This window comes from Lissotriton vulgaris, chromosome 10 (genome assembly GCF_964263255.1).
Source record: "Lissotriton vulgaris chromosome 10, aLisVul1.2, whole genome shotgun sequence".
NCBI lineage: Eukaryota > Metazoa > Chordata > Amphibia > Caudata > Salamandridae > Lissotriton > Lissotriton vulgaris.
In genome coordinates this window covers 759,241,173-759,259,450 of record NC_141698.1, presented here as the reverse complement: position 1 = coordinate 759,259,450, position 18,278 = coordinate 759,241,173, and the positions used below count along the sequence as shown (strand labels likewise).

Here is an 18,278-nt window from a genome sequence, read left to right as displayed (position 1 = left end):
AAAAGTAACCCCCTCACCGACCTTGGATCTCGTTGGTATTAAATAAAATAATAAAAATGCCTGCAGCTTTTGCCTGCCAATAGTTCCGCCTCAAACCCCCCGTGAAACTTCCGTTTGAGGCTCATTCTGGTGAGTACCTGCACTCATTTTCTCCCTATTTAAAGCACTGATTTATACTTTACTGCTGCTCATCAACACAGAGTTTAGAAAACACCTAACTAGTATCGAAAATAATGAACGTGCATATTGGAAACACAAATTTTAAATCTTGGGACGCAATGAGGCTGGGATGGAAAGAGCCAGACGCTGGAAGGTTAACCTTGCCCGATAGGTCAGGGTAGCTTACTAAATAGCAAGATACTGTATCTGCAAAGAGTTCTACCCCAGAGCAAAGCCCCCCGACATTTGTTTCGAGTGCAGGCAACTCCTGCCAGCAGTAGCCCAATGTCAGGAACTGCAGGCCCGGATCAGGTTACGCTACCTGGCGGGGTGATTGGAACCATATGCGCATTCCTGCCCAGCGAACGAGCCTCCCTTTAATGACAGTATTGTGGCAAACAGGCCAGGAAGAATGTCCACTAGCCTCTAGTAATCATAAATAGATGGTCGGCGAGGCACAGTGCCTCGCAGGCCTCCGCTGCAGGGCCGCCTCCCTATGGCCCCCCGCACTGGGGGCACCAGCATCCGCAGGCCGCTGCCACATTTCCAGGGTCTCCTCACTAATAGGGCAGTGCAGCCACAGAAACTGGCCAGAACGGCAAACACACACTATTGCACGCTTCCAAGAACAAGCAGGATGGCGTGAAACCAGTATGCTACTCAGTTAGTTCAGTCCACAAATGCCAGGAGTTCCACACAGATACCACAGCTATGACGCCGACATTAAAGAACACTATGGAAATGCAGCAGCGTGAAGTGCATTCTTGATTTACTTCACGGAGGCTGCAAACAGCAAAGAGTTGTATTCTTTCTGCAGGACGCTTTTAAATCAGGATTTTGTGTTATAACTCGGACTCAAGGAGCTTGGCAGGCTCTAAGGGGGAAGGGGTAACACTATGTTTTTGGCTCACATTGTTTCTGACGCAATCTAATTGCCAGTGATTTGACCAGCTTTCGTGTTTTTAGCATTTTGTATTTTCTAATGATGGCAACCCTTCAAGCTCATGAACGCAAATATTCCGAAGTCGCTCTAAATTATCGTCTGTCGTTTGCAGTGAACTGGCATCAATCCTTCTATTTATAAATTGTTTTGCCTTGCCCGCGTGCCTCTCGCAATGTGTTTCCCTATTCTTAGGGAGGTTGTTGATCAACTGATATTGCTGTTGATTGATTATGCAGAGTCCGATACTGTATTATTTATCCTTCTTCTGTACTGTGCTGCGTTTTCCTCCTTCTGCTGATTTATGCCGGGATTGTGAGCTCAGGGCTCGTGCAGTGACAAGTACAATAGCTTGACTTGTTTTATCTAACAGGTTCTTGTGCTCATTATCTGCAGCACGCAACTGTCAGCGGGATGATCTCGCACGTAAAACTATTCTTTTACAAAGGTGTAATATAGTATTACTTTCAGGTTTGAATTGCTGATGTTTTTGTGGAAGCAAAATAAGATTTTGTTCTTTAGATATCTGCAGAGGTCTCTAGAACCACATGCATTGGATGATTGCTTCGGGAGCCTTTGTTCTGTGTGGCTCCTACTGAATGGCTTTTTGCTGGTTGCACTGTACCATGTATAAAACAAACATTGGCATAGCCAATAGATCTCGCCTTTGGGACCTTATAAGTGTTAGCCATGCAACAGTGGATGTTGCACCAAGGATATTGTGCTGCATAACTAAATACTTATAAGGTCCCAAAAGCAAGACCTATTGGCTATGCCAATGCTTCTTTTGAGATTCCAGTTCCGGAATTCCTATTTGGCACTCCTTGGCCACCTTCTGCCCCGTTATACCAGGTCTCACTGCTGATCAGATAACCCATGGAAAGAACCCATGTATATTCTTCTAAATATTAGTGAAATGTCACTAAAGTAAACTTTGCCTGTCTTAATTCAGGGACAACTCTGTTTTTTCATATTTTGTTACTATAGACATTCTTAGTTAAGTAACTGGCACCGGTGTTGAGGGTTTCCTTACTACTCTCTTCCAGAACATATGGGCGACAGTGTTTGACAAAATGTACATTAAAAACATTGGCTGATGCCATTTAATCAGACTGACCACATCAAATCAGAAGAGTCGTCCTGAAAAAATAATGTTACTTGCCACATTTGGCTACACATTTTTAATACAGGTGATCATAAAGGCAATGATGACTATACAGATTCAAATAAAAATAAAGTGGTCTGTACAAGTTTAAAGCTTATTTAAGACTCTGTTTGAGGAGACTTTTCAGCAACAATTCTTGGTTGCAACCGATCCATTTATAAAATGTACTTTGTGTTTGTTGACAACATCTGCTGAAAGGATTTTGGCTAAAACATGTAATTTGTTCATGTAAGCAAAGAGAACTTGTTTTCACGTTCAATAAGTGTGCAAAAAAATTGGTTATTTGAGAATCTCATGTAAAGCTTACCTAAGACTTTACCCAATAAGTAACTCCATGTTAGGTCCTTGGTTTTCTTTTCCCACCACAGTATATTTGAGGATTTTTGGTCCTGGTTCAAATTATTTGAATTGATTGGCCTAAAATTCTTGATTTATAGAAGGAACATTAGGACTGGAACATTGTGACTTTAACGACATTGAGTCTGTGGTGGCCTTAATCAGTGACATGACGAGTGTCATTTTTATTTGCATTGCGGGTCTGAGACTGTATATTTAAATAGTTCTGAACTGCAACATTAAACAGTTGATCTTTTCTTACACTGTAGATCTTTTCTATTGTGATATTTCACTCTGTCCTAAAAATGAACATCTCCTTGCCTAACTGTTTAAAAGTAAGTATGAAACATGACTTCTTCTCTATATCAAATAACCCTCACCTTTGAAAATCTTTCGGAACTGCAATAGTTAGTTTGCCTTAATAGATAATGGACACCTGAGAATCCCTAATAACCTTTTCAATAAATCATGTTTAAAGTGAATCTGAATAAATGATAGTATCTAAGAAAATATTTAGTCTTGTGATAAAGATAGCTCTTAATGTATTCCTTTCATTTTTTCAGATGCAGAGAGAAATCACATATACAGGCAGAGAAGGCCCACCGCTCCATCGTCCAGGATCTGCTACCCATCAACATGTAGCCCCAAATTCACCTCCTCCTGCACAGATTTCTCATTCGATGCCCCCTTCACCATCCAGGATTCCTTATGGTGGTGCTCGGCCACTAAGTGGACAAGGTAACACAGCTATTCCGAAAGAAAGACTAGGCAACATGCCTGTGTCCAGATCCATATCTCCAAGCCCTAGTGCCATTTTGGAAAGACGGGACGTTAAACCAGATGAGGATCTGAGCAACAAGAATGTTCAGCTGTTACGAAATGAGGGCATGTATGCGGACCCTTACATGTTTCACGAGGGACGAATGAGTGTGGCCTCCTCTCATACTGGACATCCACTTGACCTCCCTGATCATGTATTTACTTATCATCGGGGTGCAATGAGGTCGTCAAGCACTTACTCGAGTTCTACAGTACAATCAGAAATGATGGAACAATCAATGTATAGACAGAAATCAAGAAAATACACGGACAGTCACCTACCAAGTTTAGGTTCCAAAACACCTCCATCTTCACCACATAGGGTGGCTGATATGAGAATGGCAGACATTCATACTCATAATCCTCACATGCCACCTCACTCCATGCAGACCGACAGGAACTCTCCTATCCGCCAGTCATTTAAGAAAGACTCAGGATCACCTGTGTTCATTGAAACAACAATGACAAAAGCACGAAATGCCAGTGGATTACAGACCATGGTTGATGTGGTACCATCTCCCACTGAAAAGCAACAGACCTTAATAGGCTACGGACCTGCTGCACCACCCAAGGAAACCTACACAAGGTAAGACTGACAACATTTGAAGCTTTCTTTGTCAGACTATTGTGGTGTATGGATTCTTTAGAGGGAATATCCTGAATCCCCCTCTAACCAGACATATCCAAGCCCCCACATGTACACTCATCCTCAGGTGTAACCCACATACCTATTAGACCCTTGGTCTTTGTTTGATCTCGCCAAATCATAGAATTGTTTATTTACTGCTCAATTTAATTCCAGCTACTTGTACCATAGCTGGTTCGTGTAACTACTGCCTGAATGTTTTCTTTTCCAGAAAAATGTATTTCTTTGCCATGTGGTTTGTATCGTGTTGAAACACCGTGGTATAAATGTAGCGGTTCCTAGGCCTGCTCCTACTCCCTAGTCCTAGCATCGGAAAGAGAAAGGATTATGTCATGGAGGTTGTATATAAGTGAATGCAGTTCATGTTTGCACGACAGTGTAGGATCCGCATCCCATAGCAAATTCTTTTGGTATCCAGCAAGTCCTGGTCCTTTCTATAAACTCTGTGGATGCATTACCCGGCTCAGAATTCAGAACAGAAAGGTATGTTGTATGAAAAGAAGTCTATCTCCAATATGGATACTACACAATATGAGTGGTCACTCGTTGTCACGTGGGATGTGTAAGACCAGGAGATGTTGTCAAGTGGCTAAGATTTTGAGTTTAGTGTGGGCGTTTTCTCCTTTATTTTGGACTTTAGTGCATAAGTAAGGAGGGCAACTGATGTTCTCGAAAAAAAGATATAAAAGATGTCTCTAAAATGTTAAACACTAGAAGTCGAGACACCAGTACTGTCTTCGACCGGTAAAGAATGGGCTTGAAACATGCAGTAATGATGAAAACAAATTATCGAAGGTGGTGGGGGAAAAGAAAACGTTTGTGAACAAAATTAATTCTGTGAAAGGGTATCTGAAAAAACTGACAAACATTATATAGCAAATTTAAAATAGTAGAATTCTAGGTTGAAAGTAGCGGAGCACGTTACAATGAATATAAAATAAGCATTGTGATTTTGTTCCGAGTGCATACAGATACTCCGAGTGAGCAGTGTGGAGTGCACAGATTAATCTATTTTCATCCCTTATTTGACACTGTGTGATCGTCTAAAAGTTAATATCTCATCGTACTCAGTCAGCAGTGCCAGTTTTCAGTAAGGTAATCTTACATAGCCAGCTAGTGTGGCCCAAACATGGAGTGTCAGGTTGCCCATTGAAGCTTAAAAATCTAGCCCTATGTCTAGAGAATGGGTGACGAAACGTTAATTTGCCTTGTACGAAAATAAGTGCAGGTATCCATCTTTTTAGGTTTCTCTTGCACAGCTCTTTTGGGAAATCTCCTGTATTAAAAAAAATCTTAAAAGGAGCTTCGATCCAGCCCCTTTTTTACCATTGGCTGGCTCCCATATGGTTCCCATGTCAAATTACTTACCACTGGCTGGATGGGTCCCACGTCACTATACTTGGCCTTAACTGACTCCCATGTGGTTCCCATGTCACTCTTGTTTCCTTGGTGGTCAGCACCTCCTCGTCTCCATCCTCATGCCGTGAAGCCAGGACCAAGTGCTTCTTCCAGTGTTTCACTGGCCAGCCATTTGGGGAGGTACTTTTTTTTCTTTACCTTCTTCGAAGCACTCCATGCGAATGAATGAATGTGCTTGCAGTCCTTCTCTCCTCTAATCATCGTTTCTCCTACTCCTTCCCACTCTCCGTTGTCTTCCTGCCCCCTCTCCCTGTTGGTCACTATCCCATCCTTGCTGGCCTATTTTTTGCTCCTCCCTCCACGCCCTGTTGTTGTTTGCCTCATACCAGCTAGCCCACCCTTTCACGTTCTTGCTTGGCTCATCCCACCCGTTGTTTCCCCCTTTCATTCTCGTTCTTTGCCCCAACCCCTTCTCGCCCTCCTTTATCTTGCTACCTCCCTCCCCCGTTAGTTATCTTGTCCTTGCTTTCCTGTTTTTTTTTCAAAGTCTGATGAAGAAAAACAAGTCAGACAAGTCCGGGTCCATGACAATGAGTGCCAGTGCTCGCCACCTGCATAAATCGAGCACTGCCTCTGCCCCGGTCTCCAAAGATCCATGCCTGAGCCCTCCCAAGTATCGGCCGTCAGTGGCCAGTGGGTCTCCACAGGCGAGTAGCATTCTTGAGAGGAGTGCAGAATTATGGGGTGGGAGCCCTGTTTATTGACTTTTTTTCTGGGGGCAGAGCAACAGACAAAGCCTGCAGCCTTTATGAAGAGACTTTTGCAATTTAAAATAAATAATTCAAATATGAAATTATTCGAACATCTGTTAATATTATAGAAATTGTGTTAAAAAAGCACATCATTCTGCACAACACCCCTCACTTAATCAGAGTTGTAAACATAAGATAATTTTGGGCTGCTGATGTCCGTACACCTCACGAGTGTAAGTGAATTGATCTTGCCTCATGCGAAGTAAGTTTTAAATAAAAAGTACATCTTTTATTTTGTTGAATCGCCAGCTAATTTAAATAAGTAATTATAGTTTGAAGTTGCATGTAGGCGAAACATTGCACTTTCCATTTTCGACCACTTCAAAGAACTCTTTTGAGGAATATGATTATGTTTGCTTTTTACTGCTTAGGTTATCCTTTCACTCCTAACTTCTTGGACCATTCCTTATTAGCAGAGAGAAATTCACTGTGTAAAATGCGTGTTTATCAGGCGAGCACACTAAGGACACATGTACGGATGTCAGATGTCTTTTAAATTTCAATAACTATTTAATTAAACATATGTTTTAGAAATGCTTACTACAATGCCTACGATTTTGCGGAAATCAGAATAATGGATTGCCTGAGCATTACATTTGTTGAAACTTTGCAGAATGGATATCAACCATAACTGTTACGTGATAGTCATTGGGACGTGGGCTCAGTTTCCCAGTCTGCCAGCGTCTCTGCAACACACAAAAACATTACAGATAGGCAAAATGTAATGACATTACAATCAACGACCAAAGTTATTTCCTCCTCGTCCATTCCCTCGCTTGCAGTCTTTACATGTGAGGCCTCCCCAGACACCATTCCCACGAGATCTAACACGAATAAAAGTCTCTCTCCCCCTACTCAACCTCCACCACACCTGTTTTTCCGTGTCTCTTTACCAATCCTGGTTGGCAATGGAGGGGCCTCGCTGACCGTCCCGGATTGGAGTTGGAATTTCATTGGATTTACTGAGTTGAAGGAAGGTTTGCAATGCATGCACGTCGGACTCACTCTTGATCTCGACGGATTGATGCAGGCTCCACTTGAGAGTCGTAAAAAAACATGCTGCCAGTCTGTTCTCTGCTGCGGGGCTACAGAGTCTCGAGTAGACCTGTGCAGAAAGTGACCAAAAAACTCCACCGTGCTACGCGGAGTTCTGCAACCAATGGAGTGCATTAGGCTGCGACTTTTACCTGATTTTTAGCTCCGGGTGTTTGTCCTGAGCTAGAAAAAAAGCACGAACGGCACCACGCACAGTGCAAGAGGGCGCTGCTTCGTTCTGCCGCTTGAGTAAATGTTGAGTTAACGTTGGCGAGCGATGAAAAATCCCCGCTCTGCAGAGCGTAGTTTTTCGGAACTCAGCGAACAAGGCGAAGTTCACTGCCCAGGCCTAGTTTCGAGGCAGTGTGGGATGCCTAGACCGAGTCGAGTGGACCTACCGCGGCTGGGGCACTGCTTCTTGGTATGCAAGGTGTGGAATCCTCGCTAGATGGGAGTATAGGCTTGGCAGACAGCTGGGGAAGTAAGGCTTCTCTGCTAAATGGGTCGGTAGGGTCCAGTTTGGGACATTTTTAATGTATGTTTAATGTGTTACGTGATGATTGGCATGGCCCCTGCACAAGGAGGACACACATTTTTGTGAAGCATTTCATATTCCGGCACACTGTTTACATACTTTTATTGGTGTGTTTACAGTACTAGGTTGGTAACTTGGTGTTCTGTAAGTGTTTATGCTTACTGTCTGGAGAGGAATGAGGTGATTCCGTTCTCCTTTGCGTGTCAGAATGATGTCTGGAAAACGTGCAGTGAAATGCTAGTGTGTTATTTATTTTTCCTCCGATGATGATGAGGATCAGATTCCCATCAATGTTCCTTCTGCTAGCAGGGCTACTACTGTTCCTTTGCCTCTCTTGCTGTCGCAGTTGGAGGTCCAGGACATGATTGAAGCTGTGGCATCCATCGCTTTGGCTGGTTCCAAAAAGGGGTAGGCAGACAGATCTTCTTGGGCTCATGAAGCTTATCTTCAGTTTCGGGTTGGCCGGCTTCTTCTTCTGGCAAATATCTGCGGTGTAAGGAAAGGGGGACACTCTATCTGGAGTACACCCGTTTCTGTTTTTTTTTCCATTTCATGTGGAGGCTTTATTTCCACTATACTCAAATCCATGTGCATGGCAATACCTTTCTATGGTACGCTCTGGGATGGCAGAGTCGAAGGAGGTGGATTAGGTCGCATTTCCACGATTATTACAGAAACTATATATGTTGGAAGGGGAGGAGGTTCTTTCCCATAATGTGGGAGAGAATCTGACTCCGCAGGCTACCCTCTATGCAGAATTTACTGGGGAATCGCCTGGATTTAATGATTTCTTATGCCTTTAAGGACAATGTGCATTCTCTGCCATATAAAGGTCGGTCTGATTATGAAATGTCTGGGATAGATTTCCTGTTCTTCTCCTCAGAGTTCATTGGGGCTCTCTGGCCACTTGTAGGTCCTGTTCCAAAGCATTCTTGACAGTTACGGGGGAATCCCGGTTGGAGGGAGCCTGCGTCATTTCATGGAGGTTTGGCGTAAGGATGTCATAGTTCATTGGATTCTATGCATGGTCGTAGATGACTATGTGGTGGAGTTCTTGTACCCTCCTTCATGTACGAAGCTAAGAGTGACTAAGCTTCCAGCCTGGAGTCTGAAACCTTTAGTGCTCCTCCACGGGGTAGAAATGCTGCTTCAGAAGGTGCATTCATTCCAGTTCCTGCAAGAAAGTGGGGCATGGGCAAGTATTCCATTCTGTTTCTGGTCCAGAAGGTGTTGCTGCTTATAGGCCAGTGCTGGTTCTATGTGGGTCAATCCTTGGTTCCAGGTGATTCACTTTTAGATGGTGACGCTGCAGTCAATCGTTCCATCGATTAGGCCAGGGGAATTGGTTGGCTTTGATTGCCTGGAAGGATGCTTATCTTCATGTTCCCATCAACACTTACATGAGAAGTTTCTGTGGTTTGCCATAGGGTATGCCCATTGCAGTTTTGCATTTTTCCCTTCGTTTTCAATTCCTCCCTGAGAGTGTTCTCCTAAGTACTGGCTCCATTCATGGCGTTTACTGCATTCAGAGGGCATCTTGGTGCACCAGTCTTTGGACGATTGGACGGTGCAAGCTTCCTGTTGTTGGCCTTTATAGTAAGCGTGCTGGCAGTACTGAGTTCCTCGCCACATGGGAAAGGCCCTTCTTAAATCTGTCCCATGACTGAATTTTCTTTGGGCACACTTCCAGTCTCTGCAGGGTTGAGTGTTTTTGCCGAATGGGCGAGTGATCAAGCTGCAGGGTTACATCCGGAGTCTGTTGGCACACACCTGTATAATCGTGGCTGCTTGGCCCAGGGTTCAGGGAGACCTGGTGTCTGTGATCTTCATTATTCTGTGGACTCACTTTCAGCTTCACAAGTTGGTCACTTGGATTGTGGGCCTTTGGGAACCAGTGTCCCAAAGTTTGAAATTTTCAATTCCTCTGAATCCGCAGATCAGGTGGAATCTGGCATGGGGGTTAGACACTGCATGCCTGGTGCAGGGGCTTCAGTTAGATCCACCCAATCCATGATTTCTTTCCCTAGATGACAGTTTTCGCTGTCTGGCGTGTGGGGTATCAATTTAAAGGCGCAATGTTGGACTTGTTCTAAGGCAGGTCATACCTCAAATTAGTGGGAACTCGAGGCTCCGAGCCGGGTTGTTCATTGTGTTCAGTTCCCAGTTGTGGGGAAGGCCTGATGGTGGAAACTGACTGTCACTGCATATGCTTTTGTGAATGGGGAGGGGGGGGAGGGGTTCGGTCCACTCATCTAGGCATTTTGGCTCAGTAGTTATTTGCATTTGCTCTGGTGTCTCTGGTTTCTCTGGTAGCCATTCACATTCAGGGACAGTCAATGCACTTTTGCTAAGCAGGGATTTTCCCTTGTTGGGGGACTTTTCTATGAATCTGAGTGTTTCTTCAATTGTCTTATCTCTGGGGGGATGCCGTGATGGATCTTTTTGCCTCCCAGAATGATGTCCGTGTTCAGTGGTTCTATGCCAAGGCCGGTCAGTCCGGGCTTGGGCATTCCACGCCCTGTCCTGTCAATGGCCAGTGGGTCGTCTCTTTGCCTTTTCTCCATTTCTGCTCGCCGAACCCTTGTTGGTGAGTGTGGAAGGTCAGAGCCAAGATTATTCTAGTGGCTCCCCTGTGACCGCAGGCCAGGTGGTTGACCCTGTTATTGAAAAGGCTGAGGGCCCAGAAGTGGCTTATCCCAGTGGTCCTGTCCCCTCAGGAGTTCCCAATTCGTTGGTGGGGAGTCTGCAGAGGCTCCGTTTGATGGCCTGAAGGTAGAGAGGAGGGGTGTGTAAGGCCATGGAGTTTCGGACACTTAGTTGGCTACGTTACATGTGTCCAGACAGTGGTCTATTCATTGCTCAGATAATCCACATTGGAAGTCTTTTTCCACATGGTTTAAGGTCAGGGGTCTTGATCCTACTGATGTGAGTTTGCTGTTGATGATGGTGTTCTTGCAGGATGGTTCTTGATAGGGTTTGACTGTGGCCCTGTTGGGAATACAGTGGGCAGCAACCTCAGCATTTGGGGGTCCATGGAAGGCTTTGTTGGATGTGGATGGTTTGGTGCCACAGCTTTTGATGGGTTTGCCCTTTGTCGGGGAGGTCTGTCCCTTCTTGGGACTTGGCGGTAGCATTGGAGTCCTTGATGTTTGCTCCTTTTGAACCATTAGAGGCTATTGATTTACAGTTCATTACCCTTATGACGCTCCTTCTGGTGGCAGTTCCGTCAGCCAGTTAGGGGAGTTGGGAGCTTTGTCCTCTGTTTCCATTTCACTGGGTGTTTTCTGACAGAGTGGTGTTGGTGACTGTGCCGGGGTTTCCCTTACAGTTTCGTCTTCCTTGAATTTACAGCGATAAGTGATTTTGATGGAATTTTACTCTTCCGCAGGATCAGTGGAGGGGGAGAGGTTGCACTGCCTTGATGTCAAGTAGGCTGCTTTGGCCTATTTACAGACGGTTTCACCCTTTCGCAAGGTGGAGCTATTGTGTGTGATGTTTGGTGCAGCCAGGTGGGGTGTGTAGCCAACAGCTGTTACTTTGCGCAGCTGGGTCAGTATGTTTGTTTTTAAGGCTTATAAGATTCTGCTTCTGGTTCCCTCTTTTTTGGTTCTGGGTTGGTCTACCCAGTATATCGCTTCTACTGAGGCGGTGCGTCCATTGGGGATATTAGCAGGGCGGTGCCCTAAGCTGATTCCTTTTTTTCTTTTTTTAGAGGGCCGGGCATCTCCAGTTTGCTACCAGGTTGCTCCTTTATTCTTTAATGTGTTTTGGCACACATTTTTAAAAAATGTCCACTCCGAGATTGGCAGCCGCCATATTGTAACGGTAAATTAAGTTTAAAAAAAAAGAGATAAAGGCAACTGCATCATGATTCATACGCATGGCAATGCATGTGCACCTATGCGTTATCACGCTGTGGCAGCTTGTTTTTGCAATGTTGTTCCACATCAGCAAACAAGCATTGGTTCTTCTTTTAGCTGATGAGGAACACCTTTGGCAGAAAGCACTGGCAAAGCCGTCAGTTCAGATGATGCCATTGAAAAGGGAGATTTGTTGGCTTTGCCAGTACTTGTTTTTATAAGTGGGATTATATTATTGTGTTATAGCGCAATTTTCCAAATAGACTAACTGAAACGTCCGTTTTCAACGGCATCTAAGATAAATATAGGTGAGCAGAACCATGCCAGACTTTTAGCATGAGCAGTAACTATAAACTGTAAATTAACCACTTTTAAATTAATTTTATTCTGAAAATCTAACGTGGATCATTCAGTCTTGGACCTTCATTGGACATTTCTGCAATAGTTTTAGAGGCAGTTTTGAAACGTAGCTATAGTAAGGTACCCCACAACCTTATTTCTACCTGTCTGCAAACTATGTAGCACCTAGAAGAAGCATTTGTGGCCCTCATTCAGGGCTGCTTGTCATTGGTCTGTCCAGTACTGAAAGCAGCTCTGCGGTTTAGACCCATCCAGAAAGAGGGTTTTCTGTTGCTTGTATTTCCAGTCTAGTAACTTGGCAAAGTCACCTTCCACTTTTTATTCCACATCCACTAGCCATAGAAAAGGGTCTGGGGTTGGATAACAAACTGCACCAGTTAGGCAATTTTGTGATTGTGCCCACCCATTTTGTTTTAAAGCGTGAATATTTTGCACCAATCAGAGGGTAGAATGTCTCCAATCACTGGCTATGGACAGGATAAACTCGCATTTGTACTAACTGGTAAAATGTGATATTCTTTATTGGACAGTTGGTATAAATGCTAGTTTCCAGTGAATAAGTGCAAAGGTCATTGCAACAGTGCAGTACACTGGTGGAAATTTTTCCCGCGCAAGGTGGGCAGTCCATCAGCAGAGCAATTTACGGGATCGGGGCTTGGAGTACATTCATCTTTCAGGGTGAGTAGTACCAGTAAGAGTTCATATCCAAAAAAGTCCAATTTTTGTTTATTAATTGAAAAGGAAGTAGACATTCAAATTGCAATAGAATAATGCCCGAGAGAGATTTCCTTCCATTACACATGGATGATAAAAAAAATCGGCCAGGAGGGGGTTTCTGGTGAGTTCCAGAAAGGGAAGAGAGATACAGAAGAATGAAATTCTGGGAAAAGTTGCATCAGCGCCTTGCAGTTTCCAGTAAGTCACTCAGGCCACACAGGGACGATTCTTTTCGAGAGCTCAACACCATCGTCATCATCTCAACAACAGTATTCTTGGATTCAAAATAACCTGCTCCTCCCAGGTCAGACCAAGTGTGATTCTATTGTCTCTCTGGTGCCAGTGGCCCAGTCATTAGGTCGTAATTGCCTTTCATAGAGGAAAATTAGAAATCCCCTACCGGCCTCCTGCTTCCTTTAATTGAAGGGGAAATTCTGGGACCAAAAGTCCTTGCTAATAGTTGTAGTAGTCTGACCCATCTAGATTAGAATACTATAAAGAAGGGAGGGGGCAGTGGAAATTCCGGGAGACTGGCTGCTCCTTAATATCTAACTTTAGGTCCACTCCATCCTGCATTGAAATTGACAAAGGATTAAGCAACCTGTTTGGAGATTTTGACCTATATACTTAGGGACTCCCTTGAAGTCTATTATTTCCAAGGAAGCCAATTGGATTGTATTCCCAGCTCCTAAACTATCTTGGTCCTAGATGCTGTATTCAAAAAAATGTTTTTATATTGCTGTTTTTTTTTTTAATGATGGTGGCGCTGCCTGAAAGACACCCTAAGGTCACATTGCTACCTCTATCTACTCTATCCTTTCGCTGAAAATAATAACTTACTTTTATGTAGCATTTCATTCCAGCTTGTACCATTTTCATGCACCCTAAAGGGCAGGTTTATTATTACTCCATTTTATGGTACTCGATTTATCAACCTCTGAAAGGAAGAAGGCTGAGCTGGACTTGCTTACATTGCAACCTTTGACCTGCATATTTAACTCCGATGTTAGCAGCAAGCATTTAACTCAGTGAGCTATCTTGCTCACTTGTTTTTATGTCTGGGTTTTAACAGTACAGCTGTCAAACAGAACTATTGCTGACAATATACATAGAGTAGGTTTTGGACAACCCCATCCCTTTCAACCATTGTCTTTCTTCAACCCGCCTCTTTCAGCCACTGGAGACCTATTGTTAACAATATACGAAGAGTGGGCATTTGGTCCGCCTGTTCCAACCATTAGCTTTCTTTGACCAGTCTCATCTGTAGACTAAAGACTTTTTCAATGAGGTCTTGGCTCAACCTAGTGAAGTATAAATCTCCCACCTAATGCTATTGGATGTTTTCGTGTATCCTTCGCATTCACGCTGGTGTTTGCCCTGAACTCCAAGAGGAGTAACTTCACAACTATAGATCTGTGTTTACTCGTGCTGACTCCCTTTTATGTCTTGTTAAAATTCTGCGTGTGCTAGTACATTAAACTCAGAACTATTGTTTTTGTCAGTTGTTTTTTTCTTGTAATCTGCATTGTTCATACAAAAAAACATGTTTTTCCATTGGTGAAAAAGAAAAATAGAGACAGAAAAATAAAAACTATACTTGTGTGTGTGTTTAGGTGGCAGCACATATATAGCACACACCTTCCTATGGTTTAAATGTGTTTTACTCTGTACCTTGTATATATGTCTTATTTTCAATAATAAAAAATTACTGAAATAAAAAACTGCCTGCCCAAAAAATGTAAATTCAGATTTTCTCTAAAGCTTTGATGCATTGTTGAGAGTTTGATATCTAGCAATAGAGAGTTCTACCATAAAGGAGCCTGGACAGAAAAGGTTCCATTACCCTCTACCGCCCCACCAAGTGCAAACATTATATTTTACAATTTTCGGTTTGACGTGAATGCTGCTGAATAGATCCGGGTCAGACTCCAGAGGAATAGTCTTAGAAGTCCAGTATGAAGGAGGCAGTTAGTATCAATATTTAGGCACAATGCATAGAATCTCTAAAATGTAATGCAGTCCTGAACTGAGATCCAATGTAGGATTTTATGAACCATGGATAAATGGAGAAATTGTCTCTTTTCAGTCTGTATTTGGTGCAAACGTTTGCATTTTGGGCTTTTTGAAGTGTCTCCACACGGATCAGGGAGTCCTGATTAAATGGCATTGAAATATTCCTGGCACCAATTTTCCTTTCATCAAGGGCAGAAGATGCTGGAGGGTTTTAAGTCTATTGATGCTATAAAAGCAGTCCTTAACAACTGTGTGTACCTTGTGTTACAGGGGATGCCTCTGCGTCAATTAAGCACCTCAAGTGTTTAACCTTTTTGCAGAGACTCGTTTTAAGCTATAAATGTTGGTGATGTCTAGAGTCAGTAGGATAGGTCTACCCTTATTGTGGAACAAATCTACACATGATTGAGGTTCACTTCTTGAGAAATAAAGTGGCAATGTGAGTTTCATCAACATAGGACTGGCTTAAGAGTTTCTGATTATAGGTTGAATTGGAGCTAAACATGGGTATTGAATAAGGCATGGGAAAAGCACACACCTGCAGGACACCATCGATGGCAGAACTGTGTGCTAAAGTCTCAACTTTACTTGAGTCCTTTACACCTGGATCCACCATATCAAATGCCGTGGATAATTTAATATGGTGATAACTTATTGGTAGAAAGAGATTGGGATACTGCTTGAGAAACCACAGAGGTGCAGGGGTTTCCTGTCGAGTCTGTAGATTATAAGATAGTTAGACTTGATGACATTTCCTCCAGTTTAACTGGATTATGTTCAAAGTCTCAGTATTAGGTAGCTGGGCAGTCCTCAAGGATACCTCTGGCAATTTATCAATCACAGGCCGTAATTGTCTTATTCTTTGTAAGATATCAGAAAAGGAATGGTTCAGGCGGTCACAAAAATCTTGCAATGGCCTACCTTAGAAAAAATTGCTAAGATTAGTCAAAGCAGATCTGGGAAGCCTGAAAAGAGAAGACTGGTGGTTGGAAGCGTGTTTGATTTCCTTGTTCTAATAAACTTCCTTTACTGGCTGAGCATCTTTTTTGTACTCTTTTATGAGGACTCAACATTTATCTTTAAAAACTGGGTTTCTATTCTCCTATTTTACATCTTGACTCCAGTCCCGTTGTAATTAGCAAAGCATCCCAGAATGTGTTGCGATTGTGGCCTGGACATGCAGCAGGCCAACTTCTCATCCCTGAGGGATTTCATTGATCAAATGAAGGGTTTGTAGACTTCGCAACAAGAAATATTAAAAGCAATCACAGTTTTAAGTAAGTTGGTAAGGTGAGGTTGTAACACTACTGCCCGGATCCTAGAGAGGGCTAATTTCAATAGAGGAAAAGAAGAAACACTTGTTTTGGGAGGTAATTTTTGCTAGGTTAGGGAAAAGTGCTGAAAAGGGTGATCTGAAGTAATGGCACAATAGGATATTCCAATATTTAAAAAAAAGGTATATATACATATATAATATATATATATATATCTGTCCAGTATATAACTTCTGTTGCTTGTAGGGCCATGAATGATTCAAATTAACCCTAGGTCTGACAGTGTCTAAATTAGATCTTTACGAACTTCCCACGTTTAGAGCTGGCTGAGACATATGGGAGTTATAAGAGGTGGAGCAAGGGATGTCACGAGGGCCAATAAACCTTTAATATGGAACATTATAGGCAGGAGTCCGGTACCAGAGCATAATAGCAGCATTGTTGTCTTTTTTCTTTACTTTTATAAATTCACTGCGACACCCAGACACTCCTGATCATAGCACCCTGGAGTGATGGGCATGGGGCGGAGTAGACACTATGATTTAAAAACGATTGCTATCCTAGCGCCTTTTCCTTGATTAGGATGTATCGGAATAGCTTGTGGGTGTAAGATCGGCTAGAACAGAGGGAGCGCCTGAAACTACTAATTTGTTTCTCAAATGTAAGAAGTTGAATGCCTTCACAGCCACAGAGAACTTCACCTACAGAAGTGGTGGTGTGTGACTAATAATCATGTTACTGGTGGGAATCTTCAGTAGTGCATTACAGGGGTGGGAAACTTCCAAGAAGCTGGCTTAGAAGGCACTCAGTGGGACGAGATTTCCATGGGGCGCGGTGTATGCGTCGGGTTAGAAGCGATCAAGAAGAGGGTAAGTGGAGCAATTCCCGGTAAGGGAGGTTGATATTTGGTTTAGGTGGTTGTTTGGTTTTAGGTTCTCATGGGCGAGTCAAAAATGTTTGTAACACAGTTTGCAAGATTAGCAGGGCCTTTTTAGCTTTTGAAAGAGCTACTCCTACATTTAGAAATACATTGATGATTGAAAATCAGGATATCCGTAGTAAGTCAGACCGGTATTTCGGCAAAGATGCAGATTTTCGTGCCCTGCTTTGGAGTTCTACTAGGTTCATTGGTTTGTTTATCTCATTATGCCTCTTAAAGGGGCTAATTTTACAAAGCTCTGAAGTGCAGCGGGGATTTTGCTTATGAGATAAGGCAAGTCGGAATTCTGGGTCCTTGTTATGAGGACCATGAATAGCTGTCCAACGCGACATACCATTTCCCTTGTTTACGTTCCTTGTGTTTGTGCCTTTTGTAGTCCTGGTACAGGACACCACACAGGCGTTCTAAGGCTGCAAATGCAGGTTATAGGTGTCTTACTTATGTAATGTCCATTTCTGGCGTACCTACCCTTAATGTTAAACAGACTTCTCCTTGAGTCGACCTTACGAATAGGTGGAATCTGCCGTGAAACTAAGATGCACCCAAGCTGCTAAGGTCTCCAAACCCCGGTAAGGCACATTTTATATGGAAATTGCAAAGTACGTAACTCACATACTCTTTCCCCCTGCTGTGATGTGAGCGCCTTCCCTGAATATATCCCATGTACTACGAACTTACTGAAGTCAGAAAACAGCCCAGTCCAGGGAGAAAGGAAGTCAAGGATCTAATTTTTTTTAAACAAGCACTGGCAAAGTCAATAAACCCAGCTTGCATTTTGAGACCTGACTAAAATGTTTTTTTTTATCCGTTTAAAAAACAAAAACTTTATTGAGTTTTCCAAGTGTACATCCGTACAGCTAGCACCTGTACCAATACAGAAACTTACCAAAGTAGTTAACATTTGTAACTATAACAGTTGCCGTCCTGACATACAGTCGCCAGTCCTACAGTGCAGATAGTTAGCATGCACCTTCCGCTTTGTATGTTTACGCTGCATGTGTCCATCGCATACCATAGTTGTAACAAGCAATACATATTCCAATCATTCTCAATGCAAATCTCCCGGAGCCCAGCTCAGTTAACTAACTGGGCAACACAATTGCTATCTGCTTTAGCATACAGAATATTTATCTATAGCATTCTTAATAAGAAAAACATGAGCAAGCAACACATTTCAGCGTACAATCTCTTGTTCCCGGTCATCCTATACATGTTATGCATCTCCCCAATGCTGTAGGCCCTGTTTTTTTATCGGTCTGTTGTAGTGAAAAATAGCAATGCGAAAATGATTGCTTTCTCTATACAGGG

General features: G+C 43.1%; 1 protein-coding gene and 1 non-coding gene across 13 annotated transcripts in view; both read left to right on the top strand.

The window, feature by feature from the left end:
* KIAA1217 (KIAA1217 ortholog) overlaps nucleotides 1-18,278 on the top strand; it is a 1,418,769-nt gene that overhangs the window by 1,144,150 nt on the left and 256,341 nt on the right. For all 12 annotated transcript variants that reach the window (XM_086941665.1, XM_086941664.1, XM_086941666.1 and 9 more), the window contains one exon: nucleotides 3,164-4,005. In XM_086941665.1, coding sequence (XP_086797791.1) covers nucleotides 3,164-4,005 — 842 coding nt within the window. The remainder of the gene's footprint in view (nucleotides 1-3,163; nucleotides 4,006-18,278) is intronic.
* On the top strand, nucleotides 7,782-7,888 carry LOC147688761 (U6 spliceosomal RNA). The gene has a single exon (XR_015300841.1). It is a non-coding gene; the product is annotated as a U6 spliceosomal RNA (small nuclear RNA).